Below are 19763 nucleotides of genomic sequence, written 5' to 3'. Positions count from 1 at the left end.
ATCAAGAACGCAATTGATACTGTATTACATACAGCTCGTCAAGCTGAGGTCATCACAGCCAGGGAGTTCAAATGTTTGAATGTGGAATTCCCTGAAACTCCCTATATATACTTCATCCCTAAAATCCGTAAGTCCCTCACGCGCCCCTCGGGCCGTCCGATTGTGGTGGGCATTGGTTCTGTGTTGGAGCCGCTTTCTAGGTACATTTTTATTTGTTTTATTTGTGAACATGTGTGTACTGCTCAGTGTTATGTACGTGATTCTTCTCACTTTCTCCAAAGTTTACAGGAGAGTGAAGGTCAAGACTGTAGATTGTTAGTCACTGCAGATGTTTCTGCATTGTATACCAATGTGCCACAATCGGCGGCTCTGGCAATTATTAGGCAGGTAGTGAATAAATCCAGTGTTTCAGCACAAAAGAAGGAACTGGTGGGGACACTGGCTGAATTTGTGGTCCGTCAGAATTATTTCCACTTTGCAAATAGGTTCTTCTTTCAGACTAAGGGGGTGGCGATGGGGGCCACAGTGGCCCCTTCCGTCGCCTGCCTCTATATGTCTGAATACGAAGAAAAGTATGTTTATACATCTAGGTGGTTTAGTAAAGTTGACCTGTGGAGAAGATATATCGACGACATCTTTTTTATGTGGAATGGGGAGCGTGACGAATTGGAGGAATTCCTTAAGGAGTTGAATCAGGTAGATCCTAATATTACACTCACCTATGATGTGAGCAGTAATGTGGTATCCTTTTTGGATATCCAAGTAGCAAAATCTAAGATTAATTCTCAGGTACATTATACAGGAAACACTCCGATCGTAACACGCTCCTTCATTACCACAGTTATCATCCAAAACCCCTCCGGGACAGTATACCGGTGGGGCAATTTTTAAGATTGCGGAGGATCTGCTCTGACGAGTGGGATTTCCACCAGCAGGCCACGCTATTATACAGAAAGTTTATAGAGCGGGGCTATCCTTCCAGGATAGTCAGATCGGCATGGAAAAGAGCCCGCAATTGTCGGAGGGAGTGGTTATTCCATCCTCAAGAAAAAGAGAAAAGTGGGGCCTTGGTATGCGTACTACCTTACTCCAGTCGGAATCAACAGATTAGACAAATTATTCTAAAGCATTGGTCAGCATGAAGGAATTCCCTTGTTTGCTTATACTCGGTGTCGCAATTTGGGTCAAATTCTTAAACATCGTGATCCTTCTCAGCAGATTAGAGGGGGTCCTCATGTATGTTGCCATCAATGTGTATATTGCTCTCATGTCCTCAACATTGACCAAGTGTTAATTCCTCAATCAGGAGGTAGGTAATTTTATTTAAGAACTGGCACTAATTGTTTATCTCCAGCAGTAGTGTACTGTATTATATGCCCCTGTGGGCTATATTACATAGGGCATACTCGGCGGGCAGTTAAAATCCGCATCGCTGAGCATTTGAGTAATATCAGATGTAAACGAGTGTCGGCTCCTCTGCAGCACTTGACAGAGGATTTGAAGTACACTGTATTAGTGCGTGCCCACAGAGAAACAGGAAATGTTACTCAATATCTGCTGTATTTGGAGCAGAAGTTTATTTTTCAGTGGCATACCTTGGCCCCTGCAGGGTTAAACAACAAAATTGAGTGGTTCCAACTGTAGGGGGAGTGTCTCCCCGTCTTGACGTTGGTAGTGATGATTTAGAAGGAGGTGTGTATATAAGGCGTGGCCTGCTGGAGTGTATTCCGTCGTCAGTAGCGTGTCTTTGTGCAGTATGGAGTGTCTGTTCCGGTAAGTCATAGAGTGAATGTTTGTAATGTGTATTTGAAGAGTTTAAAAGTATATTCAGGAGGTAGAGTAAGCTGATGTATTTAGTGTTGATTCTAGTTATTTTGTATTTCTAGCACCCCTCCTGAAGAAGCCAGCGGGTGAAACCTAGGTTGGGGGGTCGGCAGTGTATGTGCATGTGCATGCAGTAATATGAATAAAGGAGGAGCCCGGAGCAGTTATGTTAACTACCCACATCATTCAAAGCTAAGTTGGTTTTTTGTTTTATTTGATTTCATGTTATTTAGTCTTTGTATGGTGGGTGAGACTGTGAACAACTATGATGGTCTCTCATATAGCTGCTCCGTGATTTTTTCACTGGGACTTTAGCTGTGGGTCTGAGTGTTCACTAAACAACATCAGCTGTTAGTTGATTTAAGTTAACATTGTTTCATATAAAGAAATAAGGTGATTAGTGAAAGAGAGAGAGAAACTTAAAAACAGGCCACGCCCCCATCTCAAATGGGGCCCATGTTGACTGACTGGTTCTCCACTTGTCAACCCAACTGAGATGATCCACTTCCTTAAAACCTGCTGTCCTCATTAGGCAGCAATCTCAGCATAAAACAATGGTTCATAGACAACGGCGCGAAAGATAAAAGCGCGCGCCAACAATTGAGCGCAGCGCGCGCCGCTGCGCCGCTCTAAATTACAGTTTTTAGGGGCTCCGATGGGGGGGGGTTTGTTGGGGAACCCCCCCAGTTTACTTAATAGACATCGCGCCGGCATTATGGGGGGTTTGGGGGGTTGTAACCCTCCACATTTTACTGTAAACTGAACTTTTTCCCTAAAAACAGGGAAAAAGTGAAGTTTTCAGTAAAATGTGGGGGGTTACAACCCCCCACACCGCCCCCACAACGCGGTGCGATGTCTATTAAGTAAAGTGTGTGTGGGGGGGTTCCCCCTCACGCCCCCCCGTCGGAGCACTAAAAACAGTAATTTAGAGCGGTGCGGTGGCGCGCGCTGCGCTCAATTGTCTGGCCGCGCCTTTGTCCCGGCACGCTTTTGACCTGACACCAAAACAATATAAGACCAGTCTGAGGCTATCGATAAACCGCAAGCTGGGGAAAAGGTCTAACTGCAGTTTCTATTACTCACAACAATACGCTACTATCAACTCACGAATTTCCATACGTATAAAGACACTAGTACTGATACTTCCAGAAATACTTACACAACTCAAACTACAATTTCTACCATTCATAACAATGTCTCAATATACAACCATCAACTCACCAACTCTCATGCTTATACAAACATTTATCATGTCATTCATCCACACAGAAATGCCCATCAACCCTGTAGGTCACACCTACAGGAACATCCTCCACTCTATAGATCTATTTAACCCTATTGGTTTTACTGAATGCAGCCTGTGTATTCAACGCTGCTCTCTTTGTGTGATCAGCCTATCCACATCCCCACCTCTCCTCCCTGCTTTATCATATCACTCACCATTGTTATAAAACACTCAAAATTATGCCCAGTGGCTTGACAATGCTGCACGAGTGGTGCACCCATTTTTTGGGAGGAAACAGCTGACCTGTGCTCTGTCATCCTAACGTGGAGTGTCCATGTGGTCTTTCCATGTGGTCTGTTACACAAACAGATCAGAATATACACTACATTTATGGATTTACATGTTGCTCTGTGTTCTAAATGGTAAACTTTGTCATCGCAGGGATTCATGAATGTATCTCCTTCCATCATTATAGTGCAGGATTTACAAGAGTCACATTTATAGTGGCTGGTAGGAAATGTCCTGATCACTGGGGAAGATAGCATGGCAGGACTCAAAAGCTCTTTCAAATTCTTGCCCCAGGAAAAGGCCACTCGCAACAGAATGTCTTTGAACACCGGATGGATCTGCATCACTGCCCAGTACAGATAAGGGTAGGTTATGTAATTTTCAATATTTCACTGTGAACAAACACAGTGAGGTTTATGGATTTGAATAAGAACTGATAATTTTCCACCAACACACTGATTAGCTGAGGCCTGTTCAGTTTAATTGTATGTCAGGTTGTCCGGAACATATTTGTATGCCTTTTGATATGAGTGAAAGTGCAGGATGGTGATATGCAAGATATTTGTGGATATGTATATTTTATATTCTAGACACTAAAGACATGGACTGAATAGAAGCTTGCAGACTCAACTGTTCAGTTTGCATTTGTTGGTCTGATTCTCTGATGAATAAGTTGGTGAAACGGGCCCTTCAGAATCACCATATATGATCAATGCTCAAACAGTTATAAGATAAGTGTTCTTTGATTATTTAGACTGTTGAGAAATTTTAAGCTCATATCCATATTTTGCACAATTTATAGTGAATAATGGGGGTGGAGGAAGACCAATGATTACAGCATTGTTTATACTGGTTGAACAGCCATTTGGCTGGCGTGTAATGACTAGTAAATAGTCTAAGGTCTTTTCTACTACCCATTGACTATAGAAAGAATATAGATTGGTTTTAGACATACTCAATGAGACATAACATTATTTACTAAGGGCTCCTTTTATGAAGCCGCATTAGCAGTTTAACGCGTGTAATTGCACGCGCTAATTTGCTGGCTGCGCTAGCCGCTACCGCCTCCTCTTGAGCAGGCGGTAGTTTTTCGGCTAGTGCAGGGGTTAGCACGCGCTAAAAATATGCGTGCAATAAAGCCAATAATGCAGCTTCGTAAAAGGAGCCCTAAGTTTTGAGTTCCATTTTTGTTTTCAATTTTACAATTTTGATTGTGGAATACCTAATATAGTTCTTTTTGCTGTTCTAATTAAGAAAACATTTTTTGAGGGCAAATGAAATTTATTTTCAACATAGTCTCCTTTTAACTCAATATAACTCAATACATTTGTTTCAACGTTTTTTCAGACCTTTCATATCTTCAGTAAAATATGAAGCATCTAAACTGGTAAAATAGCTATTTGCAGCATCTATGACCACAGAATATGAAAATTTCTTCCCAGACAGACATTTTTCAAGTTTGGAAACAGAAAGAAGTCACATGGGGCCAAATCCAGAGAATATGGTGGGTGGGGAATTAATTTGAACCACAATTCATACAATTTCTATAGTGCTGCCAGTGCTGTACATTATATAGCATGTAGAGGGCTCTGTGCGCCATTGCACAGGATAATAGGATAATATCCAGCATACTCTTCATTACACAACCATTTTTCTGCAAAGAAATTAGCCCCGGCACGGTATGGGTGTGCATGAATAGATGTGCAGGAATGGTATTCCATGCATAATATTTTGAGATATATACCCCACACACAACTATTGATATCAAGCACAGAGGCCTGGTCGTAGCTACGAGCACTAGGTGCTCCAAATCTTCCGGAAAGAGGACAAGTTGGTGAACAAGGAAAGGAGATAGCTGGTCCTTCTGGATGGCGGCGTCAGACAAGAGGAGCTATGAAGATAAATGTTGGAAGTGATGAGCTTGCGGGTCGAACGGTGTGAGAAAGTTGCTGGTATCAATAGACATATTTATATGGACTTAGTAGTTTTCTGCTTATTGAAGAAAATGGGGTGTGGGCGGGGGGAGGGGGTATTGAGTATGAATATTTTCTTGAGTGATAGGGATTTGAGAGGGGGATCAGATGTATTTTAGGGTTGTAAAGGAATTGAAGAATGTGTGGGGGATGTCGAGTGTGTATGTTTTCTTGAGTGGATTAGAAATTTTATCTGAAAATTAATAATGGTGGGGATTTGAGAGGGGGATCAGGTGTGTGATAAGAGTGGTAGATTGGAAGATAGAGTGGAAGTTTGTGTGTGTTGAAAGGAATGTCAAGATTATATTTTACAACATTTACAGCGTCATAAGGTGGATGTGGCCTTCCTTCAAGAAACACATTTGACTGATATTGAACAGACAAAATTAAAACAGTGGTGGGTGGGGGGAGTGTATGGCTGCTTCCGCACAAGTAAAACATAGGGGAGTAGCGATTCTATTTTGCAAAGGTATTCTGGACAATTTACAAGTTTTGACTAAAGATGGGGAGGGAAGATTTGTGCTCTGTCGAGGGGTGATAGCTCAGCAGGAATTTGTATTTTGCTGTGTTTATGCTCCTAATGAAAATAACCTGGCATTTTATGCTAAATTGACCCACTTGTTATTAACCTTATGTTCAAGCTTCCCTGATTATTGGGGGAGATTTTAATGCTGTTAGAGATTCTAGTTTGGATTGTACGGGGTCTAGGAGTGCTATGCGTTGGATAGGGGAGAGGGAGCTCCAGAAATTTAGTGATAATCTGGATTTAATAGACTCATGGAGGGTATTACATGGTACTGAGAGGGATTATACCCATATGTCCCGGGCATACGGTACACAATCCCGCATAGATTATATTTGGGTGACAGAATCAATGTTTCGGAAGTTGGTGCGAGTGGATATAGATCCCTATATAATTTCTGACCATGCTTGGGTACAAGTGATGTGGCAAGAGGGGAGGGGGGTCTCAAATAAATTGGCGATGAGTGTTTCCGCTAGCTTTGTATAGGGATCAGAATTATAGGGAACGGTTATTGGGTATGTGGAAAGATTATAAGCGACATAATGCTCACGCAAAAGAGGATCCTATTTTATTTTGGGAAGTTGTTCAATTAAAATTGAATAAATAATTTTTTTTAAAAAAGGGGTAGCGCCTATCTGAGCCCAGACTGACCAAAAGGCTGGCAGCCTGTCCCCTATCTGGAAGGACTTAGCCCCTTGTCCAGGCCTTATTGTAATTTCTTAGAGGTTGGGAGGGACGAGAGCCAGAGGCTTGCTGTCTCCTACCCAAGCTGAACCTCTGCTGTAATCCCTGAAAGGACCTCTGCATCATTTGACCTTTTGTATAAGGACAAAATCTTTGAGAACCTCAAAATGTCCCCTATCCTGTACCCCTGTACATTAGAGTGACAGTCTGTAATACTGTCCAAAAACAATCTATGTGGAAAGAGATTTTAAAGGTGAGGATTCTTGGCTCTGGTGGCAGAAACCTTCAAAATTTACTTTTGGAGACCCCTCACTCTCCTACCCCCAATTTTCCCCATAAGCTATAACAGCTTTATGCACTGTGCCATGTGCCTGCCTGCTTCAGCTCAGGAATGCAGCTGGGATAAAAAGGGAACTCTGCCTCACAGGTACATCTGATGAACTTGGTCTTCAGGCTGCCAGTTGGACTGAAGTCAGACTGAGCCTCAACTCCCAGAAAACCTTGTGCTGCGAAGGGGATGAGGACCATGTAGCTGACCTACTATTGATCCCAGACAAGCTGGAAAGGAGTCAAACAGCCTGAACTCCTTATAAATCAGGGATGCGACCAACTATGCAGGAGATTGCCCCTGAGCTCAAAAAATACAAAAGCAGGCTGGCTAGCTAGGAGGCTCATAATCAAAAAATATAAACATCCAAAAAGCATCCTAAATCAGCACTTGGACATCCCTAAATCGCCAGGACATCCAAGTGCGGATAATTGAAACCGCCTTTCTGGACATCTAGCACGGTTTTCCCAGCCTCTGTGCATCCAGAGTCGAGATGCGCATGGCGGAGGTGTGTTATGGGTGAGTTTTGGGTGTGCCTAAGGGCAGTTTAGAATTTGATGTCTTACAGTGATAATCAAACCTTCTGAAAAACGCCCTGGATGGAACTTAGACATTCAGAGCCAGAACTGTTTTAGAAGCATCTAAGTGCCACATAGTTGCCCAAACTAACCAGATGAGTTTCAAGTTTCAAGTTTTATTAACATTTGATGAATCGCTTATACAAATTTTCTAAGCGATGAACAATTTAAAAGCCACTAGATAGTGGTCTCACGTACAATTCACAAAACAAACTACATGGATCAATTAAAATTTAAATAATCGAAATAGAGACGAACATGAATGAGGAGGAAAGGGGGGAGAAGTTACAATTTCATTTTCTGTTGGAATTTACATAAAGGGGAAAATACAATAGGGAGGGGAGGGGATTAATGAGTTTGAAAATCATAACAAAATATAACAAAAAGTAAAGGGTCTAAGATATGCTGTATTATACATCAAAAGCATCTTGAAACAAAAAGGTTTTTAAAATTTTTTTAAAAGATAAAAGATCTTTTTCATTTCTAATATAACTTGGCAAAGAGTTCCATAATTTAGGGGCCATAACGGAAAATATATCATTTCTTCTTGTACCAATGATTTTTAAGGAGGGAATTGTTAATAGGTTTGAGGAAGATGATCGTAGAGAGCGTGGAGCATTATATGGGATGATCATTCTTGACATAAATTGTGGTTCGTTGAAGATTAGTGTTTTGTATACTAGAAATAGAATTTTAAAGTTAATTCGGTGGGAGATGGGAAGCCAATGTGATTTAATCATTAGTGGTGTGACCTTGAACTTTAAAAAGGGTAAATACGATCGCATGAGAGCCATGGTAGAAAAACGACTCGAAAAGAAGGTGGACAAACTTGAAACGGTAGATCAGGCATGGTCCCTACTGAAAAATACTATCACAGAAGCACAAGATCTCTACATTCCGAGGATTTCCAAAGATCGGCGATCAAAGAGCAAAAGAGAACCGGCATGGCTTACCAAACATGTGAAGGAAGCCATAAAAGAAGGACTCTTTCAAAAAATGGAAATACATAAAGACAACCGAAGCCTGGAACAAACATAAAGATGATCAGAAGAAATGTCACAAGGCGGTGAGGGATGCAAAACAGGAATATGAGGAAAAAATAGCCCAGGAGGCCAAAAACTTCAAGCCCTTCTTTAGATACATGAAAGGGAAAAAACCTGCAAAAGAGGCAGTCGGACCCTTGGACGACCAGGGAAGAAAAGGGTACATCAAGGAAGATAAACAAATCGCAGACAAACTAAATTCCTTCTTTGCGTCCGTCTTTACGAAGGAGGACACCTCAACAATACCTGAAGCGGAGAAAGTGTTTGCAGGAGAAATAGAAGACAGCCTCACCACAGTTGAAGTGGACTTAGACCAGATATACTATCAGATCGACAAACTTAAAAGTGACAAATCCCCTGGACCGGATGGAATTCACCCGAGAGTCTTAAAGGAATTGAAGGTTGAAATCGGAGAGTTATTGCAAAAACTTGCAAACCTGACAATCAGAACTGGACAGATACCGGACGACTGGAGGATAGCGAACGTCACCCCAATTTTCAAAAAAGGATCGAGAGGGGAACCGGGCAACTATAGACCTGTGAGTCTTACGTCTGTCCCCGGCAAGATGGTTGAAGCACTGATCAAGGATAGCATGGTCCGGCACTTGGACGCACACGACTTGATGAAACCCAGTCAACATGGATTCAGGAAAGGGAAATCATGTTTGACGAATTTACTCCAATTTTTTGAGACCGTGAACGAGCAAATTGATAGTGGGAAGCCGGTGGACATAATATACTTGGACTTCCAGAAAGCGTTCGACAAAGTTCCACACGAAAGACTTCTCAGGAAACTACAAAGCCATGGCGTAGAGGGGGATATACAAAGATGGATAGGCAAATGGCTGGAAAACCGAAAGCAGAGAGTGGGCATAAATGGGAAGTTCTCCGACTGGGAGAAAGTGACTAGTGGTGTACCCCAGGGCTCGGTACTTGGGCCGATCCTTTTTAATATTTATATCAATGACCTGGAGGAAGGAACATCCAGTGAGATCATCAAGTTTGCAGACGATGCCGGGCGATCAGATCGCAGGAGGATAGAGAGAAACTCCAGAGCGACTTGTGTCGGTTAGAAACATGGGCGGAGAAATGGCAGATGAAGTTCAATGTGGAGAAATGCAAGGTAATGCATTTAGGCAATAAGAATAAGGAATACGAGTATACAATGTCAGGTGCAACTCTGGGGAAGAGTGAACAAGAAAAGGACCTGGGTGTACTGATAGATAGGACCCTGAAGCCGTCGGCACAATGCGCGGCAGCGGCAAAGAAGGCAAATAGAATGTTGGGCATGATAAAGAAAGGAATCTCGAGTAGATCGGAGAAAGTTATAATGCCGCTTTATAGGGCAATGGTCAGACCACACTTGGAATACTGCGTCCAACATTGGTCTCCCTACCTAAAGAAGGATATAAAACTGCTGGAGAGGGTGCAGAGACGAGCAACAAAACTGGTGAAGGGTATGGAGAAACTGGAATACGAGGACAGACTTATAACACTAGGATTGTTCTCCCTTGAGAAAAGGAGACTGCGTGGGGATATGATCGAGACCTTCAAAATACTGAAAGGAATCGACAAAATAGAGCAGAGAAGATTATTTACATTGTCCAATTTGACACGGACTAGAGGACATGTAATGAAGCTAAGGGGGGACAGGTTCAGGACTAATGTCAGGAAGTTCTGCTTCACTCAGAGAGTAGTTGACACCTGGAATGCCCTCCCAGATGAGATTATTGCGGAATCGACCATCCTAGGCTTCAAGAGCAAACTAGATGCATATCTCCTTAAGAGAGGCATATAAGGATATGGTGGACTATAAATTACGACAGGTGTACACCTGGCAGGGCCTCCGCGTGTGCGGATCGCCGGACTTGATGGACCGAAGGTCTGATCCGGAGATGGCATTTCTTATGTTCTTATGTGACATGATCATATTTTTTCGCTTTGTGGATTAATTTTATTGCAGTGTTTTGAATTATTTGAAGTTGTCTTTTTTCTTTCTGAGTTATATTAATTAAAAGAGAATTACAGTAATCAATTTTGGATATGATCAAAGAATGGATTAATATATTGACAGATTTTGGATCTAAAAATGTGGAAATTGAGCGGATAAGACGTAATCTATGGAAACAAGATTTAACTATTTCACTGATATGACTGTGAAATGATAGGTCGACGTCAACCACTACTCCGAGAATTTTCAACTTAGGTACAGATTCTAGAGGGGTACTATCAAGAATGAACGGTGATATTGGTGTTAAGTTTCCTTTCCAGGTAAAAAACATGGTTTTAGTTTTTTGAATGTTCAGTGCCAATTTGTTACAGTTTAGCCAGTCTTTTATTAATTCCAGTTTTGTATTGATGGCTTTTATTTCTTCATTATTTTCTGGGTTGAAAGGATGTAGTAGTTGAATATCATCTGCATAGGAAAAAGATGTAAAGCCCAGTGTTTGCGAGATAGTGAGTAGAGGAGATAGAAAAATTTTAAATAAGAGAGGTGACAGAATAGACCCTTGTGGAACCCCGTAGGTTGAGGTATAATTTGAGGAATAGTTATCATTGAATCTAACTCTAGAAGAACGGTCTGATAGAAAAGAGGTTAACCATTTCAGGACTTGACCACCTATACCTAAGGATTTCAATCGATTTAGTAAAAGTTCGTGGTCAATGGTATCGAATGCGGCAGACAAATCTAATGAAAAAAGGGCAACGGATTTATGATGATCTAAGTGGTAATGGATATTTGTTATAAGACCGATCATCGAATATTCTGTGCTGTGATGTTTTCGAAAACCTGTTTGATTAGGGTGGAGGGCGTTCGAGGATTCGATAAAGTCTGAGAGTTGTTCGAAAACTAGTTTTTCAGTTAGTTTCATTAGAAAAGGTAAGTTGGAAATTGGGCGGTAATTAGAAGTATCGTCCTGACTTTCTTTAAAATTTTTTAGTATTGGTGTGACAATTGAAGTTTTCCAAGAAATGGGAACGGTTGCAGAGAGAAGACTATTTTGGATAAGAGAAAGAATAAAAGGGCCAAAACAATCAAAAATTTTTTTTAGATAAAATGGGGGGATGGTTTTTAGTCGAGAACCCTTTAGATTAATTGATTTAAGGTAACCTTCTATGTCCCCTAAAGATGGTGTTTTGAAGTTAATGCATTTAGCTGTGGGTATGTAGTTAATTGTATCCTCTGCTGCAGGTTTAATTATCTTATTACCAGTGAAGTTTTGTCTGATGGTGGCAATCTTTTGGCAGAAGTAGTCTGCCAATTCCTGTGCTGTTAAAATTGATTTTTGGTTCACAGTTTTTGTTTTTGTCCCTGGGTTAATGGATTTTAGAATATTGAATAATACAGATGAGTTTTTAGCTTTTTGAATTTTATTGACATAATATGTTTTTTTTGCCTGGTTGATTTTGTTTTTATAAAATGAGGCCTTTTCACTGAAATGTTGAAGGTTAGATGGTGTTTTGGAGGAACGCCATTTCCTTTCTAAAGCGCGAAGTTGTGTTTTTAACAGAGATAGTTCTTCGGAATACCAAGGATTTCTTAGTTTACGAGCGGAAACCGTTTTAGAGATAAGAGGTATTTTAGTGTTCATAATAGATTCAAGGGTGGAATTCCAGAATTGCAGTTGTTCCTCGATAGAATTAGTTAGGAAAAATTGTGGATGAGCAGAAGAACGGTGTGATGTCAGAAGTTTCCAGTTTGGAAAAGTCTCTAAATGAAATCTCTTTGATTTCAGATGGATGGTTTGAAGGTAGAGGTTCTGCAAGATAAAAGTTCAGTAAGATAAAACTATGGTCAGACCACGGTACAGAAAAGATATTTGGAACTGAATGAGAGATGATTTGGGATTTGGGTGTAAAAATTATATCAAGAATATGTTGAGCCGAATGAGTTGGTTCGTGGATCACAGTTTGCAGTTCCAATGCTTTGAGGAGATTTAGTGTATCTGAGGTGTTTGGATTGGCAGGATTGTCAAAGTGGATATTGAAGTCACCCAGTATTACCGGGTAGTTAGAAGCTGAACAAAAATCAAAAATTAAATTATGAAAAGAAGTTAACTTTGAGTGGTCTATAGGGGGAGGGATGTTGAGTAGAAGAAGATCAGTTTTATGATTTAAATTAATTTTGGCATGAAGGTATTCAATAACGGAATTATTGGTGGATTGGTCATGTATCTTAATTAAGTTCTTGAGAAAGATAATAGCTAAGCCTCCACCTTTGCGATTGTGGCGGTGGTTCCAGACATAATCATAGTTAGGGGGACAGCAAAAAGAAAGGTAAGCTTCCTCACCTTCTGAAAGCCAGGTTTCGGTAATACAGAGGATGTGTAGATTTTGTTGAAGAATAGTCTCCTTTAAAAGGTGATGTTTGTTTTTAAGAGATCTTGAATTAATTAAACCTAATTTTAGAGTAGAGAAATTAGAAGGAGAATATATATGAACTGGCAGAGACGTTTTTGATTTAGGTTCGTTTGTTTGTAAAGTTGGAGTAGGGATAGTTAAGAGTGTATTTAGGGGGTTTCTAGGGGGTCTGTAAGAAGACTGTCTATGACCCCAATGTACTGGGATATTCTTGTATATAGGAACCATTGTAGAATCGCTCTTGTTAATCATATATTGGAAATATAAAATAAAAATATAAAATGTTAGGTAGGCAACTCGTGAGGATTTGTGCCTTAATAGGGATGAAAAGCGCTTAACAGAATGTTTTGTAAGGGCGCCCTCGGGAGGCGCACGAAGGAGCGAACTAAGGAGCAGGTCCTGCTCCTTTAGCGCGCGCCTCTGCGGCGTGCGCCGCAGAGAGTCCAATTAAATAGGACATGCGCTGACCTGATTGGGGGAGGAGTCCGGCGGAGGAGAGGCATGACACTGCATGCATCAAGGTAAGACACCCCCACACTCCCCAAGTGCTCACTGGCCCACTTCCAACACAAAAATGAGAACAAAAAGGTACATACCTGTCTCAACAGCAGTATCTGGTATGAGGAAGCCTAGTAGAGCATCACACATAGGTGTGTAGAGTTACCTGGCAGGTGGGCTAGTGAACCACAGAGAGGAGGACCCAGGCCCATAAGCCACTCTAACCGCTACATTTATGGGAGAAAGTGCGAGCCCATCCAAACTCTACTATACTGCCATATAGGTGCCACCTGCAGCCATAAGTGCTATTGGGGTGGTACATAGATGGGTATAGTGGATTTGGGGGGAGTTTAGGGAGGCTCACCATAAATTATAAAGGGGTTATGGTGAGATATACATCTGACACCCTTTATGCGAAGTTCACAGCAGTGCTCTCTAAGGTGTCCTATTGCTCTGTTGGGATGTCTATGTGGCCAGTCCATTACTATGCTGGCTCCTCCCATATCCAAATGGTCTGTATTTGGATGTTTTCAACATGGACGTTTTTCATTTCGAAAATGGAGTATTAAAGTGACGATCTGGTAACCCAGACATCCCGGTGATCAAAACGTTAAGTAGACGATTTTCAAAAAGAACTATATTTGGACATCCAGAAGTTTGCCATTGTTTCTGTTCCTCCAACTTTGGACATCCAGCTGAAAATGTCCAAGGTTGGACTTAAAACTTTTTTTTTTCAAAAATGCCCCTCCACAGATATGCACAAGGCCATAGATACAAAAAAATGGACTCAAGGGTCAATAACAAAATCTAGTTCTCCAGTCAGCAACACCCGCTACTAGCGATCACCAGGCACAGGCAATGATATTCAGCAGTATTATCTGGATAATGTTGCTGAATATCATGTCCAAACACTGTGGTACTATCTGGGTAGTGCTGGGGACAAGGATGTAATCCGAACACTGCAAATGTTCAGTATTGGTACCTGGAAAATTATCAGAGTTAAGTCAGACCAACAGCTGTCCTAACTTGCCCAGATAACTACTGGTGGTACCTGGATAGCTTCTAGCAGCCAGTGTTGGATTTACCTATAAATTAATTAAGCTACAATTTAGGCCGCACAATCTGCAGGGACCACACAAAAGTTCAGAATTTGGCGGGGGTGGGGGGCCTCTGAAAATTTTATGTGTTTTTTTAAAAAATAAAACTGATTTAAATATTTGAGAGGTGGAATTACTTTCATCTATACTTTTTAAATGGCTTCATACGTACTGAATTTAGGCAATGTTTTAAGCATAAATTTCTGTTTTTAGGCTCATCAATATTGATTTTGTAAACAAGCTCATTATTATTTATCCCTCTCTTTTAATCAAGCTATGTGCCAAGCAGAGCGAACTAAACACCGAACCGCCCATTCTGTTCCTGTGGACAGCTTGGCATTTAGCTTGAGCTGCTTGGCAGCGCAACTTGATAAAAAAAGGGGGGGGGGAGGTATATCAATAAACGTGATCCAAATTACTAATTCCCCCTTTTATTAAGCTGCGCTATGAGATTTTAGCTGCTAACTGCTGGGGTTAAATGTTACTCCAAAAATAACTTTGTTACTCCTTATTACCAAAAATTACACTGGCTATCGATTGAGGCTAGAGTTTTATTCAAATTTGCATGTATTTGTTTCAAATCAATCTTCGGTATATCCCCAGGTTAACTTGTTTCCCATTTCTCTTTAAATCACTCCAATAAGCCCACACGTAGAGTCCAGTTATTCACATATCCTACTGTCAAATCTTGTTGTTTGAAGATATTTCTCGAGAGAACTCTCTCTTTCCAGGCAGCCAAAATGAACGCCTGGTTTGGCAAAATCATGCCAGGAGTCTCATCCTATTATTTATTTATTTATTTTTAATAATCTTTATTCATTTTAAAATAATTTCAATAAGTGAAGAACAATAAATAAAACATTTACACTATAGATATCACTTAAAATATTACAATATTCTTACGGACCAATAACCCTCTCACCCAAATTATTCTTTCGATCTATATTCATTACATATTTTAAACATAAAATTACACATTTATCCACTTAGACATATTTTAAACTTATAAACCACCCTGCCCCCATCCATAATAATATTTGATTATAACCTATATATTCCTCCCCCTCCCTGAATGTGCAATTCTTCTAACAACAAATGTATAATTATATTAAATCTACAAAAGATGTCAATGAACTCCATATTAGATTAAAGTTTTTAAAATTCCCTAACTGATCAGCTCTCATTTTTTCATATTTATATATTTGACATAAATTTGCCCACCAGAATGTAAAATTAAGACAATCCCAGTTTTTCCAGTTACGTGTAATCAATTGTATAGCTTACTTGTCATAACTAATAAAATACTTCTTTTATATTTATCTAGGGGGTCTTTGATATACAAAAATGTACCATAGATTATTACTTCATAAGTTAAAGGAATCTCAGATTCTAAAATATTATCCTATTATTTTTTTAGAAAACTATTAAAGACACAACTATTTGATAAATTTGTAACCCAAGCTTCCTAATGCTTTTTAAATACAACATGTATTGTACATTCTAGAAATTGATGTATCTTTTAACTGCATATTTGATGGATGTTCAGCCTTATCTGCTGTGAACCGCCTAGCACCATTTGTGGTCTGGCAGTATATAAGAATAAATTGTTATTATTATATGAATAAACCTAACTTACAGCCTCCTGCAGTATTCACCACACTCCTTCATTACATTCCACCCCCCCCAAACAAGTGAACCCGTTAAATTCAAAATACTTTACCATGTTTCCAGGGTAATGGAAGCTTGCAGTCATCAGGTTGTCCCTTCAGAGATGGCAATGGCATTTTAGAGTCTACCAGATTATTGCTCAATAATCCTAAGTACTTAGAATTCTCCCTAAAATGTTGAAAAAGACAAAATATTGATGGAAGATTAGGTTTTCACCTTCAATAATCTTTTTTCTGTTAGTCCCTGGAGGATTCAGTACGCTAGGTGTTCAATCCCTTCTCACAATCTAGGAGTTGCAGAAATCCAAACACATGCTCCTCTCACCTCACAGAGAGAGCTAGAGCCCCCTGTAGTTCAGTCCCAAAGCCAAGCAACATAACTGAACAAATCCATGACAAGGAAGGGGGTACTGGCGAAGCTCACTAGCAACATAAACAATTTGTGAACTGGTCTGCTCTGCAAAAAACAGGCACAAAGGCAACACAGAAAAACACTGAAGAATAATGTAGAACTAATCTGCTGTGGGCAACGAGCACCCACATGAAGCAGCCTTCGGTAATATGTATACTCACAGAAGAGCGAACTCTCCACAGGACCCATCTATTGGCTGGAAGATCCTCTGTTATTCTCCTGTAAGGAGAATAACAGACACCTAAAAACAGGCGATGCAGAACAACTGAGAGGGCAGGTCATACTGAATCCTCCAGGGACTAGCAGAAAGAAGATTATCGAAGGTGAAAACTTAATCTTCCATTCTGTTACAGCCCTTCCGGATTTAGGACCAGATTCTCAAAATTTTAACACTGTCGCTAAACTGTTTTCCAGCCGTTTGGCCTGTACGCAGTTTAGCGACGGATTATCAAAAGGGATTAGCTCCCTCTTTAATGAGGATTCTAGCAGTCTCTGACAATGACATGCAAATGGGCTCTTCAACATTGAAATGAGCCCTCCTGTGGATTCTTAAAAAAATGCTGAACAAGTTTTAAAAAGCGTCATCAGCTTTTGGCAGCTTAAAAAACGCAACTTGTCCAGAGGGTACCAGTTAGTGTCAAAACTGCTAGAAACCCCTGTGTTGTGATGCAGCGGGAGAGATGCCCATTCTTTCCGCTGCATCGCAACACCCCTTCCCGGCATCAGCAGCGGCAAACACCACCCTTCTCCTGGAATGGCAGTGACCCTCCCCCCCCCCGCAGCGGGAGAGATGTCGACTCTCCCCCGCTGGAAGGTAACCCTCCCGCTACCATCTCCACCCACTGGCAAGTAACCCCCCTTCCCCCTTACCTCAACGTTGAAGAGCAGGAGGGACACAGACCCACTCCTCTCAACTGCTTGCATCGTCTAAATGGGAATTCCCCCCAGGTACATCTTGGGATGTACTGGGGAGGGGCCTTAAATAATTTGGGCCAATCAGAGCCTCAGCCCCCCCCCCCCAGATGCATCGGGAAGGGGCCTAAGGCTCTGATTGGCCAGGACGCCTAAAACCCCTCCTATGGGGCATCCAGGCCAGAGTCTTAGGCCCCTTCACGATGCATCCGGGGAGGGGCCTGAGGCTCTGATTGGCCCAAGTTGTTTAAGGCCCCTCCCATGGGAGGGGCTTTATACAACCTGGGCCAATCAGAGCCTCAGGCCCCTCCTTGATGCACCCCAAGATGCACCGTGGAGGGAAATTCCCATTTAGACAACGCAGGCAGCTGGGAGGAGTGGGTCTTTGTTCCTCCCGCTCTTCAACTTTGTGGTAAGGAGGAGGGAGCAGAGGAGATGATAATGGCATCTCTCCCGCTGTGTGTGTGTGGGGGAGGGTCAGGTCAGGTTGGGGATTTTAGTTTAGCGGGAGAGTGTGGGCATCTCTCCTGCTGAAGGGGGGAGGGTTGGGGTCAGATTGCACAGCGGAGAGAGTGTGGCCATCTCTCCCGCTGCTGGGGGGTGTTTGTTGGTTGTGTTTTGGAGGGAATGCATTTTTTCTGCACATGTGCCCTTTGCTGTCACCAACAATGGGCATGTGCAAATTTAGTGAATCTCTGCTGCTGTCTGATGACCTTATTTGCATGCGGGTTTTTTTCTGAAAATATCTCACTTTTTTAGGTTCGCTATCAAAACGGAGGCATTAGCAGACCGTTGCCTTTTAACGCGGGTTTTTGAAAATCCTGCCCTCAGTACGCTAGGTGATGTACCAAAGCAATGGCAGCGTCTAGGGAGGGACAGAAGTGCCTGCCTGCAACACCAAGGTCCCAAAAGCGACATCAGAGCGAGCCACCACATCCACCTGGATAAAACTGGGTAAAGGTAGGAAGAGAGGACCAACGAGCCACCCTGCAAATTTCATCTGGAGCAAACGTGCAAGTCTCTGCCTACAAAGCAGCAACACTTCAGTGGGGTGGGCCTGAAAGGAAATCAACGGCAGCTTGCCATGGGTGACATAAGCTGCGGAAATGGCCCTACGAATCCATTGGGCAATCAAGGTCATAGATGCCAGCAGACTACGCCGAGGCGGAGCAGATAGGATAAAGAGGAGATCAGATATCTGAAAATCACTGGTCCTCTCCAAAAGCGGAACAAGACTCTCTTGATGTCCAACTTGCAATCAATCTGATCCCTTGCGCTCTGAGCCTGTGGAATGAAAAACAGGCAAACGAACTTCCTGGGTGACATGGAAAGCAGAAACTATGGTCGGTAGGAAGGAAGGTACAGTACAAAGAACAACTCCAGCATCTGTAATAAGGAGAAAGGGTCTCTGCATGAAAGAGCTTGAAGCTCTGAAATATGCAGTGCCAAGACAAAAGTCACTTCAAAAAGGTGGTTTAAAAAAAAAATAAAAATAAAAAATAGCCACTGTGCGATCCTGATCCACTCCAACCTGGAAACAGGGGCAAAACATCGATCCAGAATGACATCCACGGCACTGAACTTCTGAAAAGGGAATTACAAAGGGATGAGACTCATGGTGGGGAAGAAGATTAAGAAGAGGATAAGCACTGTAAAAACGCTAGAGCAAGAATGGTCCCTTTTTAAGGACACAGTCACCGAGGCACAAAATCTATATATACCACGTATCAACAAGGGATCCAAGAGGAAAAAGAACAAGGAACCGGCGTAGCTCACTGTAGCAGTGAAGGAAGCGATCAGAGACAAGAAGGCTTTGTTTAAGGAATGGAAAAGGTCAAAAACAGACAAAAACTGGAAAAAGCACAAACGAGGGGCCAAAAGAGACGAGGAAAAAATAGCCAAGGAGGCAAAAAACTTCAAGCCGTTCTTTCGATATACATTACTCCCCCGAAATTCACGGGGGTTCCGTTCCAGGAACACCCATGAATTACAAAAAACTGCGAATACGGTTTTTCAGCTGATCGAAGGCAGGAGGGCAGCTGGGATGCCGGCGGGTGCTTAAATTGTACTTACAAAGCTGGGCACATTTTACGACCGCCTCTTCCTGGTACTAAAGTCATAGTTACACCAATCAGGAGCTGCTTTGATATGCCAGATAGTGTCAAAGCAGCTCCTAATTGATGTAACCATGACTTTAGTACCACGAAGAGGCGGTCAGAAAATACCGCAAATTACTGAGTCCGCGATTTACAAACCGCAAATTCGCGGGGGTTTACTGTATTAAGGGGAAACGACTCGTGAAGGAAGCGGAGGGACCGTTGGATGACCATGGAATAAAAGGAGTGCTAA

General features: G+C 41.8%; 1 protein-coding gene across 2 annotated transcripts in view; it reads right to left on the bottom strand.

Annotated features, from left to right (window-relative positions):
* The window catches only part of TOPAZ1 (testis and ovary specific PAZ domain containing 1), a 266987-nt gene that overhangs the window by 160506 nt on the left and 86718 nt on the right, over positions 1 to 19763 (bottom strand). For both annotated transcript variants that reach the window (XM_033930089.1, XM_033930088.1), the window contains exon 6: positions 16144 to 16259. In XM_033930089.1, coding sequence (XP_033785980.1) covers positions 16144 to 16259 — 116 coding nt within the window. The remainder of the gene's footprint in view (positions 1 to 16143; positions 16260 to 19763) is intronic.

The sequence above is a fragment of the Geotrypetes seraphini genome, chromosome 2 (genome assembly GCF_902459505.1).
Source record: "Geotrypetes seraphini chromosome 2, aGeoSer1.1, whole genome shotgun sequence".
Taxonomy (NCBI): domain Eukaryota; kingdom Metazoa; phylum Chordata; class Amphibia; order Gymnophiona; family Dermophiidae; genus Geotrypetes; species Geotrypetes seraphini.
This window is presented reverse-complemented; position numbering and strand designations above follow the sequence as displayed.